This window comes from Miscanthus floridulus, chromosome 1 (genome assembly GCF_019320115.1).
Source record: "Miscanthus floridulus cultivar M001 chromosome 1, ASM1932011v1, whole genome shotgun sequence".
Lineage (NCBI taxonomy): Eukaryota > Viridiplantae > Streptophyta > Magnoliopsida > Poales > Poaceae > Miscanthus > Miscanthus floridulus.
The window spans coordinates 40975248-40998055 of NC_089580.1; the positions used below are offsets into that span (position 1 = coordinate 40975248).

Consider the following 22808-nt stretch of genomic DNA (forward strand, 5'->3'; position numbering starts at 1 on the left):
CCCTATCTAGCAGATGGTACTCGACAGCATAGAAGTAGATTAGAGGGCACCTCATCCTATAGAAGTCGTCGTCGGCCCCACAAACATTGCTTAGCTGAAAAGGAAGTGTGTCCTCTCCACCATACGGCTCCCACTCCACCTACAACATGTCCAAACAAGATGTTAGATGGTATACTAATCCTTTTCAACCCAGCATGGGAAATAAAATATACTTACACTAGACACCGTCAACGTGTCTAGCTCGTTGGTGAACTCAATGTATGCCCGGTCTAACCTCACGTATGGAACTCTGGCCTGGTCCCAAAGGTACGCCCACGTCGGCTGCCGTCTTAGAGGCTGACCTTGGAACCACTCACGATGATCCAGAACCTCTGGATGGCCAACTTGAAGACGAGCCCACATCCATAGCTGTAACAGGTACATGCATCCACCAAGTGACGGGTTTGATGAAGACCGACGACAACCCTCGCATAACTGCCAGTATAGAAAACACAAGACTACAGAGCCCCAACTATAGTGACCCGCCTGGTCCCAGTCACCGAGGCAGTGGATCCACATCCAGGACGCACTATCACCTGTGGCGTCAGGGAAGAGAACACATGCAAATAGGTATAGGATCCATACCCTGCAGTAGTACCTAACTGTCTCCTCATCTGCCTCCTCGGGGCACTGTGCGAACTCTTCCCGTAGCTAAGAGATGGGAACTCCAGAAGTGTGAGCCACTTGCTCGCCAAGCTCATGCCCAAGGAAGGCCTCCACTCATGCTCTCTAGCCCTCTGACCTACACTATCCGGTGACTGGGTTGCCATGAATCCTTAGGCCTAGCATCTTTTGACAGTCTTGGAGCGTGACTGTCATCTCCCTAAAAGGTAGGTGGAAGCTGTGAGTCTCCGACCGCCACCTATATTTAAGACAAAGCAATATTAATTGTAAAAAAAGTCAATCGCATGAACAAATGGCCATGAATGGAGGCAATGATTCAATTTAATACCTGTCAACCAGCGCAGTTATGGCCGCTGAGTTGAACTTGGGCAACCCACGACAAACCTAAAAAGAGATGACATCCAGGCCAGCTCTTTGCAGGAAAGGAGTGTACCTATCGTCGTACCGCATGTCCAAGAACCCACTGTGGGTTCTAGGACGAAGGAGCGGAAGGTCCTGCATCGAATAAAACATAGTCTCCTGTTACTTCATGAACACATGTACATTCACCAAATTTTGAACAAAACTTATAGATTATTACCTGCCCTAGCGCTATGAGACATCCTCGGTGGGTCGCCTCGTACGTCAGGTCGAGCAGGTGGAATTGCTCCATCCTACAAAAAAGTGAATGAATTAGAATTTCAATATACAATGAAATATGAACTTACAAATGTATAAGTAATTGACACAAATACAAGCATAAAAAGAGACATGCATAATTAATTAAATGAAGACGACAAATATAAAATAATAAAATGAACCAATAGTCGCACCTCACTAATCTGCCAATGGTAACTTCGTGAATTGTGGCCAAGTCTACCGCACTTGCCGCACTCGTACTGCTCGGGGTCAGTAACAAATGGAGTTCCTCTCCCACTCCTCGTTCTTCCGAGTATCAACCATCCTGTGCCTCGTCCTCTGCCTTGATCCACGCTTGTTCCAACGGTAAGCTGGATCCGCAATGTACTTCGGCCCATCATATGGAGGCCACTCTCTAGGGTCCCAAAAAGGCACGAAGCGGGGGCTCCATGTGTGCACAAGCATGTCGACACTGAACTCGTGAGGTATACTCCTCTCGATATTATAGTTGCGATGCCTAGCTGCTGCCACCAAATGAGAACATAGAAAGTGGTACTGCCTTGGTTTACCACAAGTGCACTTGAAATCTTGGAGGACAACCACATGTATCCTCGACTCTTGGACCTCGCCGTCGGACGTTGTACCGCCCCTATGCTCGACCTGATAAGTCCCTGTGGCATGGTCAAAGCATGCAACCTCTTGTGTGCCAGCCCTTTCTCTTGCCTTCTCTAGGTGTGCCTTTGGTTTCGGAGCCCATATCTCTCCATCACTCCGCATCTACAATGCATGGGCGTGTCTATCGTTGAACTAGGCAACAAGCTTATAGAAGGTGAATTGAACGATTGCATTCATGGGCATACCACATATCCCCAATAGCAACTTATTGAATGACTCTGCCATATTGCTGCACTAAAACTCATACCTCCATCCACCGGCATCGTGAGCTCTCATCCATTTCTCCAAATCCCTCATCAAACATGTGAGTCATTGTCTGCCTTCTGCATTTGATGCGGTTCTAACTTGCTCCAACTTTTCCTTAAAGTACTTATCCTCAAGCTGTCGAGCAGCCTCCTGGAATAGGTCAAAGTTACCCTTGACACCATCCTTTTGGAGTAGATTCTCGGCAAGGTGCCGAGTACACCAACGATGGTGCAAAGGTGCGTACCCCTCTATCTGCTCTCACACGGCATTAAGTATGCCCTGATGCCTATCAGATATGACGCCAACCTCCCTGCTAGAACCAACCACGTGTATCCAGACTAGCCTCAAGAACCATCCCCAACTGTCATTGTTCTCCTTCTCAACCAAAGCAAATGCCAAAGGAACTAACTTGTTGTTCGCGTCATAGGATATGGCTATAAGAAGTGTGCCCTGGTATTTGCCAATCAAGAACGTACGATCAATGGAGAAGACGAGACGATAGTGCCTAAAGGCCTCGACACACTAAGGGAAGCACCAGAAGGCACGGAAGAATATCTACCTCCCATCCTTCCATGCATTAGGTTTTGAGATGTACTCATAATGCATGCCTGAATTCACCGCTTTGATTGCGTTGAAAAGAACTGACAGCTGCTCATACCCATCCTCCCAGTCCCCATATATCATCTTCCATGCTCACTGCTTAGCCCTCCATGCTTTACCATAAGTTAACACATATCCTCTATACAACGCCTCAACGGTCCTGATAATTGTCCTCACCTTCATGTTGGGTTCTCCCTGCAAAATTCCCATCAACCGCTTAGCAGTGAGGGTAGATGTCAACTGCCGATGCCTCAGTGTCAGCTCATGGTCAGCACAATTGTGTGGCCCGACAACTTTTGTGATCTTCCATTTTCTAGTTAACTGTTGCTTCCTTGCACAAATCCTCCATGGGCAGCATTCCTTATCACACACAACTGTGTAACGGTGCTCCGCATATGAATGCAATACCCTGTAAGGCCTCTTTCGTATCACTGCAAAAGCCTGCAACCACCTCTTCAAAGCAGGGAGGTCATTGAACACCCTCCCACTCTCAATTACCACATTAGGACCGGCCTCAGGAGCTTCTAGGAGCTTATCATCACGTCCTTCTACAAACGCCTGATCGGAATGAGCAAGATCGCTGAACTCGTGAACTCTAGGATCACGGCGGCCGGGAAAGATACGTATCATCATCTCAACATCACTCTCCGTCAGCTCTCCAACAGGGCGATCATCATTAGAATCAAGAGCCCTAGCCATCTCATATGGCTTCGAATCATAAATAATTTCAACACTATTGGAGCCATGGAATCCATCTCCAAAGTGCACTTGCGCAGCAACAGGGGGCACATCCACATTCTCAGGAATGTCTCCTGCAACATCAGTATAGAAATGAGGAAAGAATAAAAGAAATAGATGTAAGGAACGGGGTAAGCTCCCAAAAACCATGCGGTTAAGACACTTACTCGGATGATTCTGTATCAAAGGGATCTCATAAGGAGGATCTATCACAGAAACATGAGTCTGACAACCATCTACAAATACCGCATTGGGGCAGATTGAGCATCGGGAACCATAGGTGCAATCTGCACATGCAGGTAAGGTTCCGAAATGGGAGGGTCGATGTGTGCCTGATGATCCATTGGTAGGGTAAACCCATGATGGATGGGATCAACTAACACCCGACGCACAACCACATCCAAACATTGCAGCTGACTCTTCATAGCCGATCTCACATAGTTCTCCCACTGATCCGCACAACCAATTGAGATCATTCGCTTGAAGATGTTCGGAGGAGAACCTAGGTGCAGCACATCATCAACTACAATGCCATCATCTCTAAGGCAATGTAGCTCCTCACAAGCCTTTGCAACCATCTCACTAAATGAAGGCTTATTATTGAATAGCACAGGCACGCTTTGCATATCAAGAAACTCAACATATCCATAGCGATCGCTTTCAACGGTGCCTCCATGATATATGGTCACTAGGTTGTCCATCTAATTCAAACACGTAACGAAACACATGTCCTTTAGTCAAAATTAGACGATAGATAGTACCTAACAAGTATTTTCTAGCTACAAACTAAGTAATCAAGATAATAACTACGTATATATATACAGTGTACTCACTAAATAGCTAGATCATATGTAGTTAACTAAATATGTAACTACATATCTAAGTAGCTATCTAACTATATCTATGAACCTATGTATCCATGTTACTATCTATCTACATATATATCTCACTAGATCACTAACTAAATCAACTACCCGAGTCATCACATTAACTAGTAAATAACAAATGCCAACTAAGTAGATACATTGCATATTCATAATTTTTATCTTTCCAACGACTGCTCTGCGGACGTCGATGGAGTCACAGCGGACGATGGGCTTGGGTCAGGCCGACGATCTGGACCGGCGGTGGCACGGCCGGCCGCTGCAGGTGGCGCGGCCGACGACAGCGGTGGCGCGCGGTGGGCGCGGGATGCCCGGGGCTCCGCGCGGCGAGTCCGGCTCGACGGGCGCGGGAGGCACGCCGGCGCTGGACGGCGGCAAGGCAGGGCGAGGCCGGTGGTGGAGGGCGGCGGAGGCGGCGCGGCGGTTAGCCGCGGGCAACGGTGCGGCACGGGGGGCGGCGCAGCCACGGGGCGCGGGGCAGGGGGGGGCGCGGCCAAGGGGCGCGGGCCGTCCGCTGGGTGCGCGGCGTGGGGCGGCGTGGCACGGCGCGGCGCGGGCGAGGGCGGTGGCGGCGGCGGCGGAGCTCGGCTATCCTAGGGCGAGAGAGGGAGAAGAAGAGAGGAAAGGCGCGGACCCAATAGGTATTAAAGGCTCGGCGCCAAGATCTACGGCGCCGAGCCCTCTGACTAGTCATCCAGGAGCTCGACGCCAGAGACGCTGGCGTCTACCTCGGCGCCAGCATCAATGACGCCGAGCTAAAGGTCTATTTTCTGAATTTTTTTCATCAGGGATCTATTTGTGAGAAATTTAAAATAAATGGCTAAATTGTAAAAAATTCTGTGCACCTTCCGTTCCTAAGCCATGCTATTTGTGTTGGCGAGTTTCAGCCGCCGACCGTCTTCTGTAGTAGCAGTACCTATATATATGCTACCACTGGTTGGGACTTCACTGTACATATATACACGGTTCCTTTGTTCAGCAAATTGCACGGAGTACGTACCACGACAATGCATGGAGCTACTACAGCTACCACTAGCTGGTACTGTGCATGGTTTATTTTGTTTGTCCAGTAAAATTGCACGGTATAAATGGAGGGGGTCGAGTACCACAATAGTTTGTATATGGAGCAAATAAAGGAAATCACAGTATGTATATAGCTTAGGTGAACTGGTGTACATACATATATGTATTCAGGTGTGAGCACGTGTGTACAAGGTACAGAGGTCAATCTTTTCTTATCTGCTAGTCGCTATTGCCACAGTAAATTATCCGTACCTTCTGGTCAGATAATAAATAATGAAAGGAGAGTTGAAAAGAAATCCAACGTGTATGAACTCTGAAATAAAAGAAAAAGTCCACTGATCTGTTGCACCCGTCCACGTTATCAACCGTAAACTAAGATAGTGACCAATCAAGCAAAGCCCACGGCTAGCCAAGCAAGCAAAGCCAACGGCAAGCGCCCAACTCCATGCTCCCCCCCCCCCCCCCCCCCATGCTGGGTGCACGCACGAGCTCATATTCCCGCGGGTTCTCCCCCCCCCCCCCCCCCCCCCCCCCCCCCCTCCTTTGAGTTTGTTTGTGGGTGCGACATGGTCATTTCACTATACAGTGGCAGGTCTAGAATGAAAATTCACCTATGACGAGCATTCTAATATCAGTCTGTTTAAAAAAGATCATATATTAAACAAAATAAAAAGTAAAAATATACATATAATCCGGGGCAAAGGTACATATAGATTAGGGGGTGCAAATACATCCTCCCAATAAAAAAAAATAAAAGCAATGATTATGTCTAAAATTTCACCATATATACACCCCTTAGTAAATATCTATGCATCCACAAGACAAGCGCACATCTTTTTAATTTGCTCTAGCTTCGCTAGAGTATATAGCCATGAAAATATGTGTAATGTTTCAAATACACTAAAGATGGACGTTTCAATATGACTAATCAACAAAACTAAATATAAAATCGAACATTGGATGAACGCGATCGACCAATTTCTCAATGAGCTCCTTCTCCCCTTTTCTAAAACAATCTCATGCCCGCAGGTGGCCGTCGACGTTACGCATCAGAACATTGTGGTGGGCGGTGGGGGTGACAGGGCCGGTTTGTTGCTAGCGACGTTGGGCATCAAAATGTTGTGCGCTGGCCAATGACACGGAGGATGTGTTTGCTGATTGGCGGTCGGTGGTCGGCACAGTGGAGCTGGGAGACCTAGATTCAGAATGGGCATGCTAATAATAAAAGGCCAGAAAACCATTTGTTTTCCACTTCAACTTGTGCCTCTCTAGTTACTCAACCGTGAACTCGCTGCGCAATGGACCAGAATAACGTTTTGTCACTCATCCCTCGTCAACCGTCGTCTACATCCATAAAAAACTAACCAAGCAGCTTTGTAGAAGGCCCCCGTGAACCCGTCAGGTCCGGGCGCCTTGTCGCTGGGCATTGCCTTGATCGCGTTCCATACCTCCTCGGTGCTGAAAGCAACCTCCTGATCGGAGAGGTCAACTGGGACGATGTCCAGCGCGTCGAAGTTCAGAGATGTGCGGGCAGTAGACGGCGATCCGAAGACACCTGCGAAGTGGTCGTGAAGTGCCCGCTCCACGGCGTCGTGGTCGGCAATGACATGCCCCGCCACTGTTAAGGACGGTATATAGTTTCTTCTCCTTCGTCCTCTGGCAATGAGGTGGAAGTATGCGGTGTTAGCATCACCCTCACTCAGCTGGCGCACCCGCGATCTCTGCCTGGCCATTGTGCGCTCTAGCGATGATAGCCCGAGGCACCGCACTTTCATCCTCTTCCTGAGAGCTGCTTCTTCCTCAGACAGCGTCCTGGTCTCTTGAGCTGTGTCGAGGCGTGAGATGAGTTCGCGGGCCATCAACAGCTGCGATTTGATTTCTCCGATTCTTGTGGCTCACCATCGCTGCAGTGCTCTAACCAGCGCCCTAAGCATGCTGTCGAGCCGCTGTAGTGGGTCAGCAGCTGGCGATCGTCTGGACGTTGGCCGCGGAGTTTGGCTTTGCCTGTCCGACCAATTCGTGGTCGTAGACTTGAAGGCAACCTGCTGGAACAGGGACGACAACAAGTATGGAGTCAGCCAAGAGATTATCGAGTTCTCGTCCATCCTCGTCGACGCTGCAACCGGTCACCCCATGTCGTCCACCTTCCACGAGTATGTCATCCCAACAGAACATCATGAGCTGAGCGAGTTCTGCAAGAACTACAACGGCATCAAGCAGGAAGATGTGCAACGCGGTAATGGCGCCGTGACGCTGTCCGAGGCGTTGCAGCCGCACGAAGCCTGGATACAGGAGAACAATAATGGAAGAGGAGGTGGTGGCGGCGGCGGCGGCGGCAGCGGCCTCGACGTCAACAGCAGCGCCGCCGTCGTCGTCGTGACGTGGGGCAACTGGGACTGCCGCACGATGCTGAAGCAGGAGTGCCATCGCAAGGACTTGCGCATCCCTGATTACTTCGCCCGGTGGATCAACGTCAAGACACCCTTCGCGGACAAGTACGGCAACGGCTACTGGAACAAATCTGTGAAGGAGGCATTGGAGGCTACGGAGGTGCTGGAATGGGAGGGCGCCATCAAAGGCGGGAGGAACAAGGCGCGCCTTCTTTCATTGCCCATCCAACAGGGCGCCAACCTCGCCATCACAAGCTGGCTCGACCCAGCTGCTGCTGCTGCTGCACCTAATAATTAAATTAATATAATACCGCTGTGGTAGTTTCTCTTAATAATTCTCAGCTGATATACATTGAGGCTGCGGGTGGGGACTGCTCTGCTGGACGAGACGCTCTTCGTGTTCTGGTTTCCTTTTGAGGTGGTTTGCGTAATAACCTTTTGCTTTGTAATAATGTCGATCGTACCTCTGTTGTTGGCTTGTATCTTTTTTAAAGCAATTGTTGGCTTCTCGGCTAATTTGTTTGCCTTAATTGTTCCAAGTAGGCTCGTGATGATGAGTTGATTGTGTTTCATGACCATTTTTTTGCTGGGCTTAGTTTTCCATTCGATACTACTATGCCAAATTTTATTTTACAAAAATCATCAGCTCGCACCAGCCTGTTTTACGAAGCTGGTGTGGTTATGTACATCTCATCTCAGGGAGTTGAACCTGATGTGGGAATGTAGATCGACTTGCTGGGAAGAACTCTTGTCTTGAGCGATTTGCCGCTCGGCGTCATCGCCAGCGCGTGTGGCACCTCCAATTCTCCATGGAGGAAGCTGCAGAGCTGAAGAACAATATAGAAAGCATGAGCTCGCTGTCTTTACTCCTGGTGACACTGACACCTATTCTCAAGGTCATGTTGGCAGGGACCAAGAGTAGGCAGGCCACCTGAGAGTTATCTGCCTAAATAAGTACTCGCAGACTGTAATAAAACAAAGCCTGTTCATGGTTAAACTGCATGGATGAGTCTTTCATAACTACATAGCTCGTCAAATAAAACAATTGAACTGAAGTAAGCAACGTTTCAAATTACAACTTGTGTCAAGGAAACAGATTCCAACTTATCTCATCACACAGATGTGGCAATTGGTCACTCTGTCGCATGGGGAACCGAATATTCAGGAGCAGAAAACAGAGTACAATATATCGATGCATGTTTAAGGCTAAACTGTTCTGACACTCTGAGTGATTTGCCAGAAAAATATGTAGATTGTAGTAAATAAAACATGTTTATGGCTAAACTGCATGTCTGCATGGATGGGTGTTGCAACTACCTAGTTCATCTAATAAAATAATGAAGTGAGTAACATTTCAAATGAAATTTTATTCCAAGGAAAACATATTCAAACTATCTCACATAAATGTGACAATTAGCCACTCTGGAACATAGGGAAGTGAACCTTTAGGAGCAGAGAACTGAGTACAATATACCGATGCACCATCTGAACAAACTACTACCTAAGGTTAAAGCTTGAAATTCCCCCGTGACTGCATTGGTTTAGAGTTTGCAGAAACTAAAGGGTAACAGACCACCTCATATATCTAAATGTCCAAACCTATATAAAGGTCAATCTTCATCTGGTGTTTCCTCGTCGTCATCATTGTTGCCATATCTCCAGCCATCTTCAATGTTGTTGCCTCCGTCTTCTTCGGTCTCTTCACTATCATCTTGGTACGTAGCTTTACCTGGCCACTGGTTCCTGACACCACCGATGTCAGAAGGCATCGCTCTCGAGGTCTTGGCATTGTAGGATTTGGATGAGTGGACCTTATGCTTGCTCCTTTTGGGGTTTGGTGCAATCTCACCAACCTCAGCATAGTTATACTGGTAGGTCTGTTCATTCGCAGCATGCTGACCAGCAGAAGCACCGACCTTACCATTTTCCTCTTGACCGTGTTCAGGGTGCTGAGTTTTTAGATGAAGGTTCAATTTGTAACCGTGAATGTATGCTTTGTCACAACCTTCATAGGGGCAGACATATGGGCGATCAGCATAGCTTGTGGTTGCTGGAGTCGAAGGCTTCTGGGCGACACGCGGTTTTTCTGCTGCTGGCGCTGGCGCATGTTGCACTGCAATAGGAGTTCCAATCTGCACCATGGTTCAATAGACAGAATAAATTACACAAGGGAAAAGTATACAGAGTTTGTATTGACAAGTGTGATATATTTATAATGTAACATTATGGAACTTTCCAATGCAATGATATATCCTTCACCTGATATAAAAAACAGATGTATATGATCGAATTGTGTATCAACAAGGAGGCTCAATAGGCTGACAGCAAAGAACTATATGATAAGCACAGCATACAATACAAGGGCAAACTGAACAGCTGCACAGAGCCATACTGCAATCTGGCATGCCAGCACTACGGTCTACAAAATATTTAGTTAAGAGAATCTTTTATCATTTTTTTACATATTTCACATGCGGATCTAGGACTCAGGATGTAATTTAGTTATCATATAAAAGAACAGTAATATTGAAGCGAACAATCAACCACAAGGGTAAATGCATCTTGAATGATGATTACAGAAGTTTAAGCACAATAGCAGCATACCTTTTCATGTGACTTGACATGTGCTGATAGTTTGAAGTCACTTGTAAATCTTTTGCCACATGCAGGGAAAGGGCATATGTGATAATTCTCCAATGCATGTGTTTTCAGGTGTGACCGTAAATTAAAATCCAATGAGAAGGCCTGAAATTCAAAACATTTGCTTGTTTGAAAATGTAAATGCACTATAGCCAAAGACACATGACTCTAAGAAAAGATATCCATTCACATTAAAAGAAAGGAACTGCCAAGGACCAGTTGGCTAGAATGTTTGGGGTCAGGCCACCATCCTATTGTCCCCCAAATGGCCTTTGAACAAGGCTGGGTTAGGCCTGCTACCGACACCCAGAAAAGAAAAAGGCTGGGCTAAAGGCCCTATTTTTTGAAGGAAAAAAATTACTTCAAACAAGTCATTCATGGAGTCATGGATGTGCACGTTGGAAGTTTTTCATTGTATAAAGCCCAAAATTTAGCCACAAGTTTGGGAACACAGCAACTGAGTACTTGAGTATACAAACATACAATGGGGCTGGATGCATCTACTGAAATCAGATTAGAGATTAGGTTGAACTAAAAACATCAAAGGAACATCTTGAATTACAGAGAATTAAAATACCATATGACAGTTCACCATTCGATACAACATTTGCTATGCATGGATATCTACAACTCCGAAAAGATAAGGGGTGTGGTGATGGTTGAAAGCAAAAGAGCCCCAGTGCACTAGAAATCCATGATACCTTATAAGTGCATTGCTAGAGAGGGATGAGGTGATTACCTTACCACAGCCTGGATGTGGACAGACAAAATCCTTTTGTCCTGTATGGATAAGATAATGTCTCTTCAACTTGGAGCTATCAACAAATTTCTGCCAGATAGAACAACAAAGTAGTTAGGGTCTACAATGACAATTTGAAAGTTCTCGGCATACATAATATCTGACGTGTGGTTTATAAGTAATTAAGACAAGACAGAGCAAAAGGGCTGAAAAGTTGAATGTATAATTTTTGTTTAAGGCTTCGTAGTATGATAGGTACCATCAAATTCAGTTATGATTTACTTTGCCATTAGTTGTAATGCAATTAAGAAGTAAATCTTAGAAAAAACAATACAATTATAAATAACAGGACTGCTCAGGAACTCAGGATAAAGACTGGACAGGTACATCCTGAGTGATAGAAATATTCAGTATAAGGAATAGGGAGTGGTAGACATATTCAGTTAAACAAGAACATCTCGAGATGTTTTGTGTTTGAGAGCAGATAAGTACAGCAAGGCTCAAGTGCATATCACAATAACAAACAATAAGTATGTGGTACTAATGCTCGTTCCAACTGAGATCCAGGCGGAGATACCTTCCCACAGTTGGGCTCGGTGCAGATATACTGCCTCTCGTTGTGCACATGAGCATGCTTGCGGAGCGCGCTGACATCAACAAAGCTCTTGCCGCAGTTGTCGTAGCTGCAGAGGAAGAGGATCTCTGTGGTAGGTTCAGGCTTGGGGGCTTCCACATCTAGCACTCTGGGGTTCTCCTTGGAGTTTCTGTACCCATCCTCTGCACACAGGTAAGGAAAGGGGTTGTAACTGTAATCACCGGCTAGCTAGCTGTGGAGTACCACAAATCTGCACTTAGCTACTGCTCTAGACAAATGAACAATCAGCGTCATCAATGGACATCTAGACCTAGACTCTTGTCACAGATTCAAGAACCCATGTATATCTTAGTATCTTACAATACAACCTCAGTGAAGCGGGAGGAAACCAAGGGAATGAAGAAAAGGGGGGAGATTTAGTAGGAACAAACAGTTAGTACCTCTGACCCACTTGAAGAGCGAGCACTTGCCGCCAGAGCACGCAAGATCCTGCGGGATCCTGCGAAGCCAAGCGCAACCAAGAACAATGCAGCGCGCGCAATTTATTAGCTCAGGTGAATTCCAGTCAGAAGAAGCGGAAATTCTCTCCTTCTCAGGAAGAGAGAGCGAGAGGGAGAGGAGCCAAGAACGCACCATTGCTTGACCCACCGAGCGGCGGGGCGCGGCGGGAGGCGAAGCGCCTGCGGCTGCGAGTGCTGCGGCGGGTAGTAGTACTTGTGGCCCCCCGATCCGGCGGCCGCCGCCGGGTACTCCATCGCCTCCCCCCTCGCTTCTTGCCTGTGGCGTGGAAGGAATCCTCGCTAGGGTTTCGTGTGTGTCTCGCTCTCTCGCCGGCTGCGGCGGCTGGGGCTCTTGGTCGGTTCGGGTTGCTCGGTCGGTCGGTCGGAGCTCACCTTTGCTGGCGTCGCGGGTTTAACGGCGGCCGGAGAATGCCTCACCTTTGCTTTCTTCCCCTCCGTCACGACTCCCCAGTGTTGCTGCGCGAATCTCAAAGCAATTCAACGGCAGGTCTTTAGCCTCCGAATTATATTCCATCTTTGACATTGACTGGACAAATGCTAAATGGCACTCCTTACATAATACTCCCGGACCATTAATTCCTTCTAGAATACATTGAAATTTGGATACAAATCTACACTCCCTCATTTTCCAAATTATAAATCGTTTTGTTTTTTTAAATACATATTTTTTTTACTATGTACATAGTTATTATTATGTATCTATATATAACATAATTTTTGTTATGTATCTATACATAACATATGTAGGTGCATACAATAACCTATGTATCTAGAAAAGTCAAAATAATTTATATTCGAAACGGAGGGAGCATGTGTCTCCAAAGTAAACGACACAATAGTTATTGATGTTGTATAACTTTTAAGGTTTGGTTAAGTCTTATCTTGAATGTTTTTTTATATAGATTGGACTATCAATCAATCTATGGAATTTGCGACCCGCTGGTGTCTGTCAACATCCCTTCTTCTTCTTCTTTTGAAACAGCCAACATCCCTTCTAACCAGATAGTATACAGCATGTTCGCTTGCTCGTATACGATCGTGAATTATAAGCTAGAACAGTATTTTTCTCTCACACCAAACCAGCCAGCAGTAAATAATCCACGATCGTTTACGATGAAACGAACAGGCTGATAATGCCCGTCCTAACGCTATGGCATCACATAACCATGCAAATCAAATAACTAAAAAGGCTTATATGTCAAGTTATTAAGCATCATTGAGATATATTATGATTCATGCAAATAAAATGAGACATATTTATGATTCACATAAAAAAGAAAAACTAAAATGGAGGTCCATCTTAACTGACTAAAAATGTGAACAATAATATTTTTCAACATTAGTGCAAGAGCACACGCCTTGGCAGACGTCTCCAAGCTCCCCTACATTCAGAAGCCGCCATCAAAGCTGCCAACCAACTGGTACATGAATGCATGGTCTTCTGGATGTCCAGTGCACTTATCTGTTTAGCCACAACACACTTTAAGAAGGGGTGGTGAATAGTTTTTTCTTCCCTGCAGCGTTTGAAAAGTCAAGTAATAATCTTTGTGAACATCGACACAGACTTAAAGAAATATAATATCCCAAGAATTTACCTACTTTCTATCTAACAGAAGTATAGGAGGACTTGAGTTGACCTAAGATAATACAACATCAGCTGCTATTTGGTTCTACAAATTAAATGACAATAATATCCAACAAGAACCTTCCAACTATTTTAGAGAGCACCTTGCAAAATTCTTGTATCTTTTCTCTCATAATCAGTAATCCACAAATTGCCTGCATTTTTTTTCAAAGAAAAAAAAATCACTTTCACGTTGTTCCTGAGAAACCTTGGAAATTCTCAATAGCCAATTAAAAGATCACTAACATTTAATTGGTTAACCAAAAAAATGAGAAAGAGTATATTTCAGATAACTGACTCCAACTTTAACCAAAGGAGAGTCCTTTTCACTTTGTACAAAAGGAGATAGGCAAATTGTTGAATCAACGCTCAAGCAAAGGTTTCTAATCCTTCCTCAACAGGTCAAGCAAAATATATACTTATTAAGACTCTAATTATCCAGAGATTAATATATGCAACCTCGCTGAAAACAAAATACAAGTTTTGTCAGCTAATTTCAAAGCTATTAATATGCCCATGCTAACGCTACGGTAAAAGCCAAAAGCCAAAAGACATCATTTTTCTACATATTGAGTGAAAGGGGCTAGAAACAACATATTGAAGAAAATAGAGAGAGCACACATTTTTCATTTTTGGCTCTTCACAACACTATTTATGAACCATCACTGTCGGGTTCATAAACCCGGGGTCCCTCGAGGACCGGCTTCCACGCCCGGGCTCGGCCTAGGAAAACAACATATATTTCATAGGCCGGCCCAAAAAACTAAAACACAGCAGGCCGGAAGGGTAGTCCGGTCGTCGACCAGAAGGTCTACCCTTAAGAACAGGCGCCCGCTCATTAGCTTCTTCGGCCCACCTCTCCGACCGGAGCACTCGCTTCAGGCACTAGCCGTCTCCAAACAGTCTCTCCAATCGGAAGGCTTGGCCCAAAACACTGCTTCCTACTCCGACCCCGCGACTCTGACCCCATGACCGGGGCTCGCGGGAAGCCTGCTCACCGCTCTTCTCAGACCGGCGCACTGAGGGCCAACTGGAGCCATCCGACCGGGGGCTCCCCGTTCGGAGGGAACCAGAAGATATGCGGAGAAAGGCAAGGCATGGCTCACAAGTCAAAACCACTGTACCAGGGACCATACCCTGCACGAAACAGTGCTCTTCAGCCACCCTGACACAAAGTATTGTAGGGGCCGCTAGAAACTCCCATATGGTAAGCCTCCTCCGCGTGTCTCTGGACATCGATCACGGTATGGGCTCCAGGATTTGCCATACTGGGTGAACATAGCGTGGCTCGTCACATGCCACTAGGCATCCAGAAGTATTTGTAGGTACCGGCGTCCATCCTTCCTGAAGAAGATAGCTCGACCCCCCGTGCACATCTGGCATCCTACAGCAACATCGACAGTATTGGGGGGCTTCAACCATTATGCAGTTTTCTTCACCGTAGGCAGCAAGGCTTAGAAATATCTGCACTCTCCCCCTCTCACCTGTAAAAGCCATCCCCTTCATCTATAAAAGGGGATGCGCTCCCTCCAACCAGGGGGGATTGACTTCACAAAGCTCAGACTCACTAGATCGACACCAACCCCTTACAACCGCAGGACCACCAAGTTCCGACCGCAGCCCTTCCGGTCGGAGCCATCCGAACCTCTTGTATACCCCCTCCTTTCTCCTTCTCGTTTGTAACCCCACTACAGACTTCGAGCACCTGGGCTCAGGAATAAAGTCACCGACCAACCTCGACTGGACGTAGGGCACGTTGCCTGAACCAGTATAAATCATGTGTCATTGAGTGCTAGGCCACCTCCGATCACAACGTACAGCAAAACTACAAATATTTACTAGTTGGTCACTTTCTGCACCGATAGTTGGCGCCGTCCGTGGGGAAGACGCTGTACGTTCAACACTTTTTTGGTAATCGGATGGCCCATTTCTCCACCACCCCCGCCGTGGCGGGCTCGGGCGATACGATTCGCTTCGGCTCGCTGGAGTTCCCCGCACTCTCGCCCACCGGGATGCGGGTTCCACCCCTCTTCGAGCCATCACAGGCCTTCCGCTTCGGGAGCCTGGACTTCGTCGCCGACCGGCTTGGCGTACTCCACCTCCGCGCGGAAGCTCGTGACCTAGCACCCATCGGAGGGACGTCCTCCATCGACCCCGGGACACGCAACTTCGACGCCGTGGCATCTGCACTTCATTCCGAGCAAACTCTCTGCTCAAACCTCGCTGTGAGTAATATACATACTGTTATTTACTTGCTACGCTCTATCTTCCGCCAAATATCCGGTGGGTTACTGTTGTCCCCATCGCAGCCGCCACACGGCCGGTTCCCCTATGGCCTCGCGTCTTCCGTAGACGCATATGCCCGGGGACTCCAAAAGGTGCTGGCACCGCACCCTCTCGCGTCTGAGTTTGTGGGGATGGCGAGCTATGCTCCCACCTGTTTCCTCGACATCATGGATGACGACGTTGGGAGCGACGGCTCCAGCATCGGTGATGTGGCACCTAGCCACCATCGGTCCTAGGAATACACTACGGCGGACGCCCCAGAACGCCCGCTAGGGGTAACGGAGTCCTTCCGGACCCACGCCCCACTGGGCCCTCACATGGAGACCCCAGAGCTCACATGTGAGCACGGGGAGGATCTACGACGACAGTGGCCGTATCAGCCACCAACTGCACCAACGCGCTCGGCGCACCACACTGCGCCCCATGCGCATAGACCTACGAGCGGCGCTCGAGGTCACGCCCGTCAGCCCTAGCGCAACGCTTCGGTTTGGGGGACCGACCCCCCACAGTTTGCTCAGGCCAGTCAGAACGTTGTCGCCACGTCAATGCTCCTGCGTGACCTGCCCGAGCCGAACGACCCTCGCGGATGGGCAATCCACCAGAACCTCTAGGCACTGTTGGAGACCGCCGTCGTTCAACAGGCAGAGTACTCCATATCATGACGCCGACTCGCGACCTTGCTCCCCGTCCGAGGAATAGGGATGCAATAGATGGGACACTACACCCTGTCATCGTCTCAACCACCGATTGCGGCACAAGAAGCCGCAACCGCTCCTCATCTTGACTTGACGACCGTCCCGTGCTGACCGCCTATCTACGCATGGCTCGGGCCGAACCAAGACACGCGCAGCGTCGACCGAAGTCCCAGCCCTAACAGTCTAGAACCATGGACCTTTGTCCAACACCCCCAGCAAGTGCCTTTTCTACCGCGCTTCAACGGGGGCCACGACAAAGGTAAGGCCAGGCGCCAAGATCAAGACGAGGGCCCCTCCATGCAGAGGGGAAAAAAGAACAGAAACGATCGCCGCCAACCGGCTAACTTCGCGTCGGTCGTCGCGGCCGATCACACGGGCATGCAGCCCCAGCAAGACCCTTCGGGCCACTTCCACAATCTCATGGAGAGCCCGTGCACCAACCACAACTATCCCGTCAACCATCTCTACAAGGACTGTCAGCTCCTCAGGCGCCTGCTGAGGTAGGCCGGCATGCCAAGGGAAGAAAAAGGCGAGGAGGCAGCGACCGAAGAAAGGGGCGCAGCGGACAAGGATCCCGACGACTGGAGCATGAAGGGATCCGACCGGAAGCCTACCAACTGAAGGACAACGATGATGATGCTCTCTCCAATGACCTTGGAACAACTATGTCTCTTCTTCTCTTCCTAAGTTTTAGTCTTACCTTTACTTAGCGAACGCTCCTGTAAGAGCACCCCAACCCGAACATTTTTTTGCTCGGGGCGCTCGAGGGCTCCACTAGGGGGCTCTACTACCCCTTTGTTTTTGTTTTTACCTTAAGTACTATTTTGGTTTTGTATGAAGAAACTCCTTCCTACCTGAACAAATGGGTAGTTCGTTCCTTTGTTTTACCTTACGTAACTTTGCTTCAGAACATTCTGACTGATCGCACCCCGCCTTTTCCTACGGTTACGACCGGCCGAGCCTCGCGGGCCACGCCCTAGGCTCACAAAGTTGCGACCTACGGAACAAACAGGCATGTACAAGATAGAAAGAAATTTAAAACAAAATTATGCTAAGGGAGAACTAAGGAACGAAAGGGAACAAGCTTCCCCGAACGGAGCAACTCCATTACAAAAACAAAAAAAACGATTTCAGTCATTAAAACACACACAAACATTTTTACACAGGGGTTCCCCCCCCCCCCACGAACTTAAACTTCTTACATTTACTAACTACTTGTATTTAAAAAGGTATTAAACCGACCCGGCGGCACCTGCTGACGGCGCGACCAATGAAGGCACAGGCTGCTCGCTCTCCGGCAGCACGACGTTTGGCTCGATCAGGGCCGAAGCGACGTTACCCCCCGAACCAGGCTCTGTGCTATCTGTAGGCTCAGAGGCATCCTCTCCACGCATGCTTCGGGCCATGTCCTGACGGCGAACATCCATCACCCACTCGGCAGAGACCTGCTCTGACACCAACCGCGCGTGCGGCAGCAGGCTCACCCCGATTGACTGGATGTCCTCCATGCTTAGGCCTTCAGCATACCCGCCATAGATAGTGGCGAAGTCTAGGTTCAGGTGGTACGTCGCCACCGAGGTCAGCACCCCCGACGCTCCATAAAATAGCCCGCTCCTGACGAGGTCCTTGACCGCGTCCGGGACCTCCGCCAGCTGAACCGCGGGCGCGCTGGTACTTGGCGCCGACCCGAAGACTTTCCTAGATGACGAGCTGGGCAGTGTTGCGAATCTGACCAAGCTCCCCCTCGAGAGCACGTCGCTCTTCACGGGACTTGGACAACTCCTCGGCATTCCGGCTAAAGTTCACCTTGGTCGTCTCCAGGTCTCGCTCTAGTGCCTTCACCTTTTCTCCCAGCTCTGCGAGAAGGGCGACAAGCTCAAAAACAGGCTGGGAGGAAAAGGAATCAACACCATGAGAAAACAAAAAGGTATGCACCGACGCGAGAGGCCTCAAGTGTGGAGAGATCCTCTGCCTACCGAGCCGCCTGCTCGCACAGCCGGGCACTCGCATCCTCCATCACCATCACCTGGTCCTGGAGCGTGAGCACCACCCGATCCGCTCTGATCGGGCCCTCTGCTCTGCCTCTAGGGCCTTCTGTGTCGACTCTAGGGCGACTCGCTCTAGCTCAAGGGCTACCAAGGCCTCTTGGAGCGCCGCCTCGGTGCTCGCTAGGGACGTGCGCAGCCCCGCCTCAGTCTTCGCCTGGCGGGCCTTTGCCACCTCAAGCCCTTGCTCAGCAGCAGTCGCCCGCTCTGCCGCACGCTGCTCCTCTACCCGCGCCGCAGCCGCCTCAGTCGCTCGGACCTGGGACTCATGGCAAGCGGACTCCACCCGGCGCTCAAGCTCGGCCATCCGGGCGTGTTCCGCCCGGAGGAATTGAGACTTGCGAGACGACACCTTCCTTATTTCTTGTGGAAAACAGGCGTTATAAAAACAACTGATGAAAGATTCAAAGGGCAAGGAGAAGTACCAGAAACTCACCTCCATGACAAGCTGCAGGTCGACCTCAACCAGCTGCCGGGCAAACTAAGCCTGCTTCTGGGCGCTCTCCAGCTTCGCGGACAGCTCGGTGAGCTCGGACACCACAGTGTGCCCTTGTCCGCCAAAAATTTCCCAGAGCTGGTGCTCCCGGGAATCTCAGAGGACGAACCTCACCTTCGACAGGTCCTCGGGGAAGGGCCACTCTAGGTCACCCTCCGACGAACCGCCGGAGGGCCCAGCCTCCAACCGGACCACCGCTAGCTCCCGCGGCGACACCAGTGGATCCACCACGGTATCCGTCTCGTCGTCAGACGAGATCTCCACCACCACGTTCGCATGAGACGCCGCCTGACGCCCCAACTATGTTTTGGCCACGCTTCCCTACTGTGACCTCGGCTCCGACAGCAGGGATGAGGCGTGCAGCCCTCCACCCGGCGCGGTGGGGAGCTCGCCCTCCCTTGTCTCCTCCACCGTGACCGGCGGAGGAGGGGCCGCAAGGGTTACCTTCGCCACCAGCATCAGGATCGCCACCAACAACGTCGCCGCCGCTATCACATTACCAGCAGCCGCCCTAGGGGACACCACCCCTAGAAGGGAAAGGTTCGCCGCTGCCACCCTGCTGCCCCCCTCGCTCACCGCAACGCGCTGCAGAGTGGGCCTCCAAACCTCCTGCACGGAGGCCAGGGCGATACTCAACCCCGGCGTCCCCCGACCGCTGACAAAAATCATGAGTAAGCTGCACTCCAAAAAGACTCGACCACCAAAAGTCAAAGAAGCAACAAAAAGAAACATACCGAGTGGCGAGCGGCACTACTCTGAAGACAGGCTCCGACGCCGAACTCACAGGACGAGGATCGCTCTCGGACCACGGCCTACGCCCCCTCACTTCAGACGGGGTTGGAGTCATCCCAACCTGCTCTTGCCCGGCCTGCGGGTCGCTACGACCTCTGGCTCGGGGCTCCCCGACCGGAGCAGCAGGCGGGGCGTCCCCGACCGCGAGTCGCGCATCGACCGGGCGCCAGTCCGCCCCTCGGACCACCTAGACTGTTCGGCCGCACCCACGGCAGGCAGGGCCTCCTCCGGCCACAAGCTCAACAGCGGCACCGGTCCTGTCACCGCATAGTCGCCGGGCTGCCCCTCGGACCGCCTAGCCCGTCCAGCCGCGTCCGCCACAGGCGGCGACGGAGCTGGCAACACCATCGAGGGGTGCGGTGACCGCGCCCGCTTTACCGCTCGCTCGTCGGCGACATCCGCGCTAGCCGCACGCTTCCTTGATACAGGAACCTCCACGCGCCGCGCGGCCTCCTACTCCTCGCCAGCAGACGTCGCTGTAGGGTCACGACCCACCGTCGAGGTCCCAACGACCTCCCGACTCTCCTCGTCGGAAAAGGCCATGTCGTCCAGATCCATAGGATCATCCGACGCGAGTTTCAACTCGACGTCGCTCGCACGTTCCCCGACCCTCACGCGCCGGGCGACCTCCTTCTTCTTCTCTTTCTTCCGCCGAACCTCCTTGGTTTTCTTCTTCTTTCGGGCGTCTGCCGCCTCCTTCTGGCGGCCTACTGGGCCTGGCCCGCCGCCCCCTTAGGAAGGTGCGGCCGGGATTTGTACCTCCCAAGCCCCTATAGAACAAATGAACCAAAATCAAAAAAGAAGAGGGGCAGAGGAAAAGGCACGAGCAAAGTGAGGGAGCATACCAGCGAGGGCACGATCGAGGCATTAAACGGTATGGGTTTTCCCACCACCGTCTCGTTAGGCCTCAGCTGCAGCACTCGGCCGACGCGACTCCAGATCTCATCGTCCAGCAGCTCCTCCGACGATGCGCGGTTAGGGTCTGACCGGCCATCATACTTCCACATCGGGTGCATCCTCTCCGCCAATGGCGTGACCCGATGGCGGTAAATGGTGTGGAACACCCGCACCCTATCAAGGACGTCCCTTACGAGCTTCTGCAGCTCCTCCTCGATGTCCTCCACCTTGTGCCTCTCCGTGTGGGCGCAGCCCCACGACCAACTCTTTTGCTTCACCGGCCTTCCGCCGGTAAACACCGGAAACAGCGCCCCCACCGGATTCCTAATGTAGAACCATTCCTCATGCCATCCCTAGTTGGAGTCACATGGGGAGTACGCGGGATACGATCCTCCTGCACGCGGCTTCTGCTGTAGGGCGAAGCCTCCGACCGAAGCGATCTCGGCCGAACTCCAGTCCGCCATGGCCCTCCCAGAGAAAAAGAGCCGGAAGAGGTCCACGTGCGGCTCCATCCCGAGGAAGGCCTCGTAGACGGTGACAAAGCCAGCGATGTGCAGCACCCCCATCGGGTTGAGGTGCTACAGTTCTAGACCCCACTCGTTGAGGAGCCCGCGCTAGAACCAGTACGCGGGGTATCCTAATCCACGCTCGTGGAAGGTAAGGAAAGAAACCACCTCATCGAGACGAGGTTGCGGGAACTCCTCCTTCCCAGGGACCCTCCAATGCGCCACCTCCTGTGGCGGCAGGAACCCTTTCGCGACAAACGCCTCCAGCACCAACGCCCTCACGGTGGATGACCTCCAATCTGACATTTTGTGAGTACCTATCTTCCCTCCCTTGCTCTCTCCCCTTCTTTCCTAGAAACCTCCGCAGCTCTTGGGAACGCTCACGACAAAGAGGAGGAGAGAAGGCGGCGGCAGACGAAGAACAGGCAAGAGAGCGGAACGAAAACCCCCTTCCCTCTCCTACTTAAGGAAAAGGGAGCGGCGGTTACGGAGGGACGCACCGATCAGGGAAGCCGGAACGACGGGGCGAGATTTTTCTCTTTCTTTCATTAAATGCAGATAAGACGTGCCCTGCTCGATGGAACGGCTCCTGATCGGACGGGACGTGGCCTAGCCGTGGCCCACCACTACCGCACGATCAACCACTACCACACGACGGGCGCAGGAACCGAAGCGCCACCGCATGCAGGCGGCTCCCCACTTCCCCAGGCCAGACCTAAAGGAACCAGAACGACAGGTAAGGATAGACACCGACTGACAGGTAAGGAAGCGAAGGGGCGCCCCATGTAGGCCACGCCGACTCTGTCGCGGACGACGAGCACGGGTCCCGGTCGGACATTTCCGACTCAGGTCGTCAGAGTCCCGGTCGGACGTCTTCGACTGGAGCTCTCTGAACTTTTCATATGCATGTTTCAAATGTTTCAACTGCCTTTCAGACGTATGTTGCAATTGTTGCATCTGGATGTTTCAAAAGTAGATCGGGTGTTGCATCTCCTTCCTTGCTTTCTGCTACCTTGCCTTGGTGTCCTCCTCCCGGCGTCGGCTCGGCATCCGCTGCCCCCTCCCCTCTTTCTCGATGCTGGTGACGTTTAGGGTGGCGCGGGCCCCACGTGGGCGCGCAAAATGGCTGCAGGCG

The 22808-nt window shown here is 50.6% G+C and overlaps 2 protein-coding genes across 2 annotated transcripts; one reads left to right on the forward strand and one right to left on the reverse strand.

Annotated features, from left to right (window-relative positions):
• The first annotated feature begins 6729 nt into the window (after positions 1-6729).
• On the forward strand, positions 6730-8342 carry LOC136480445 (uncharacterized). Its single transcript, XM_066477985.1, has one exon. It carries the CDS (start codon positions 7290-7292, stop codon positions 8133-8135), a length of 846 nt encoding a protein of 281 aa, XP_066334082.1. The 5' UTR covers positions 6730-7289; the 3' UTR covers positions 8136-8342.
• Positions 8343-9072: 730 nt separating this feature from the next.
• LOC136480455 (zinc finger transcription factor YY1-like) lies at positions 9073-12759 on the reverse strand. The gene is made up of 6 exons (XM_066477992.1): positions 12445-12759; positions 12252-12310; positions 11794-11993; positions 11217-11306; positions 10442-10582; positions 9073-9969 (listed from the first exon to the last, which is right to left on the reverse strand). Exons 1-6 carry the CDS (start codon positions 12564-12566, stop codon positions 9448-9450), a joined length of 1134 nt encoding a protein of 377 aa, XP_066334089.1. The 5' UTR covers positions 12567-12759; the 3' UTR covers positions 9073-9447.
• Positions 12760-22808: the final 10049 nt, after the last annotated feature.

Excerpts from the sequence above, each read along its gene's own strand:
- LOC136480445 (XM_066477985.1), top strand. The coding sequence starts at position 7,290 with ATGAGTTCGCGGGCCATCAACAGCTGCGATTTGATTTCTCCGATTCTT.
- LOC136480455 (XM_066477992.1), bottom strand. The coding sequence starts at position 12,566 with ATGGAGTACCCGGCGGCGGCCGCCGGATCGGGGGGCCACAAGTACTAC. Across the intron at positions 10,583-11,216 it reads CACATCCAGGCTGTGGTAAG|GCCTTCTCATTGGATTTTAA; the intron begins GTAATCACCTCA and ends TTTGAATTTCAG. Across the intron at positions 9,970-10,441 it reads ATGTCAAGTCACATGAAAAG|ATTGGAACTCCTATTGCAGT; the intron begins GTATGCTGCTAT and ends ACCATGGTGCAG.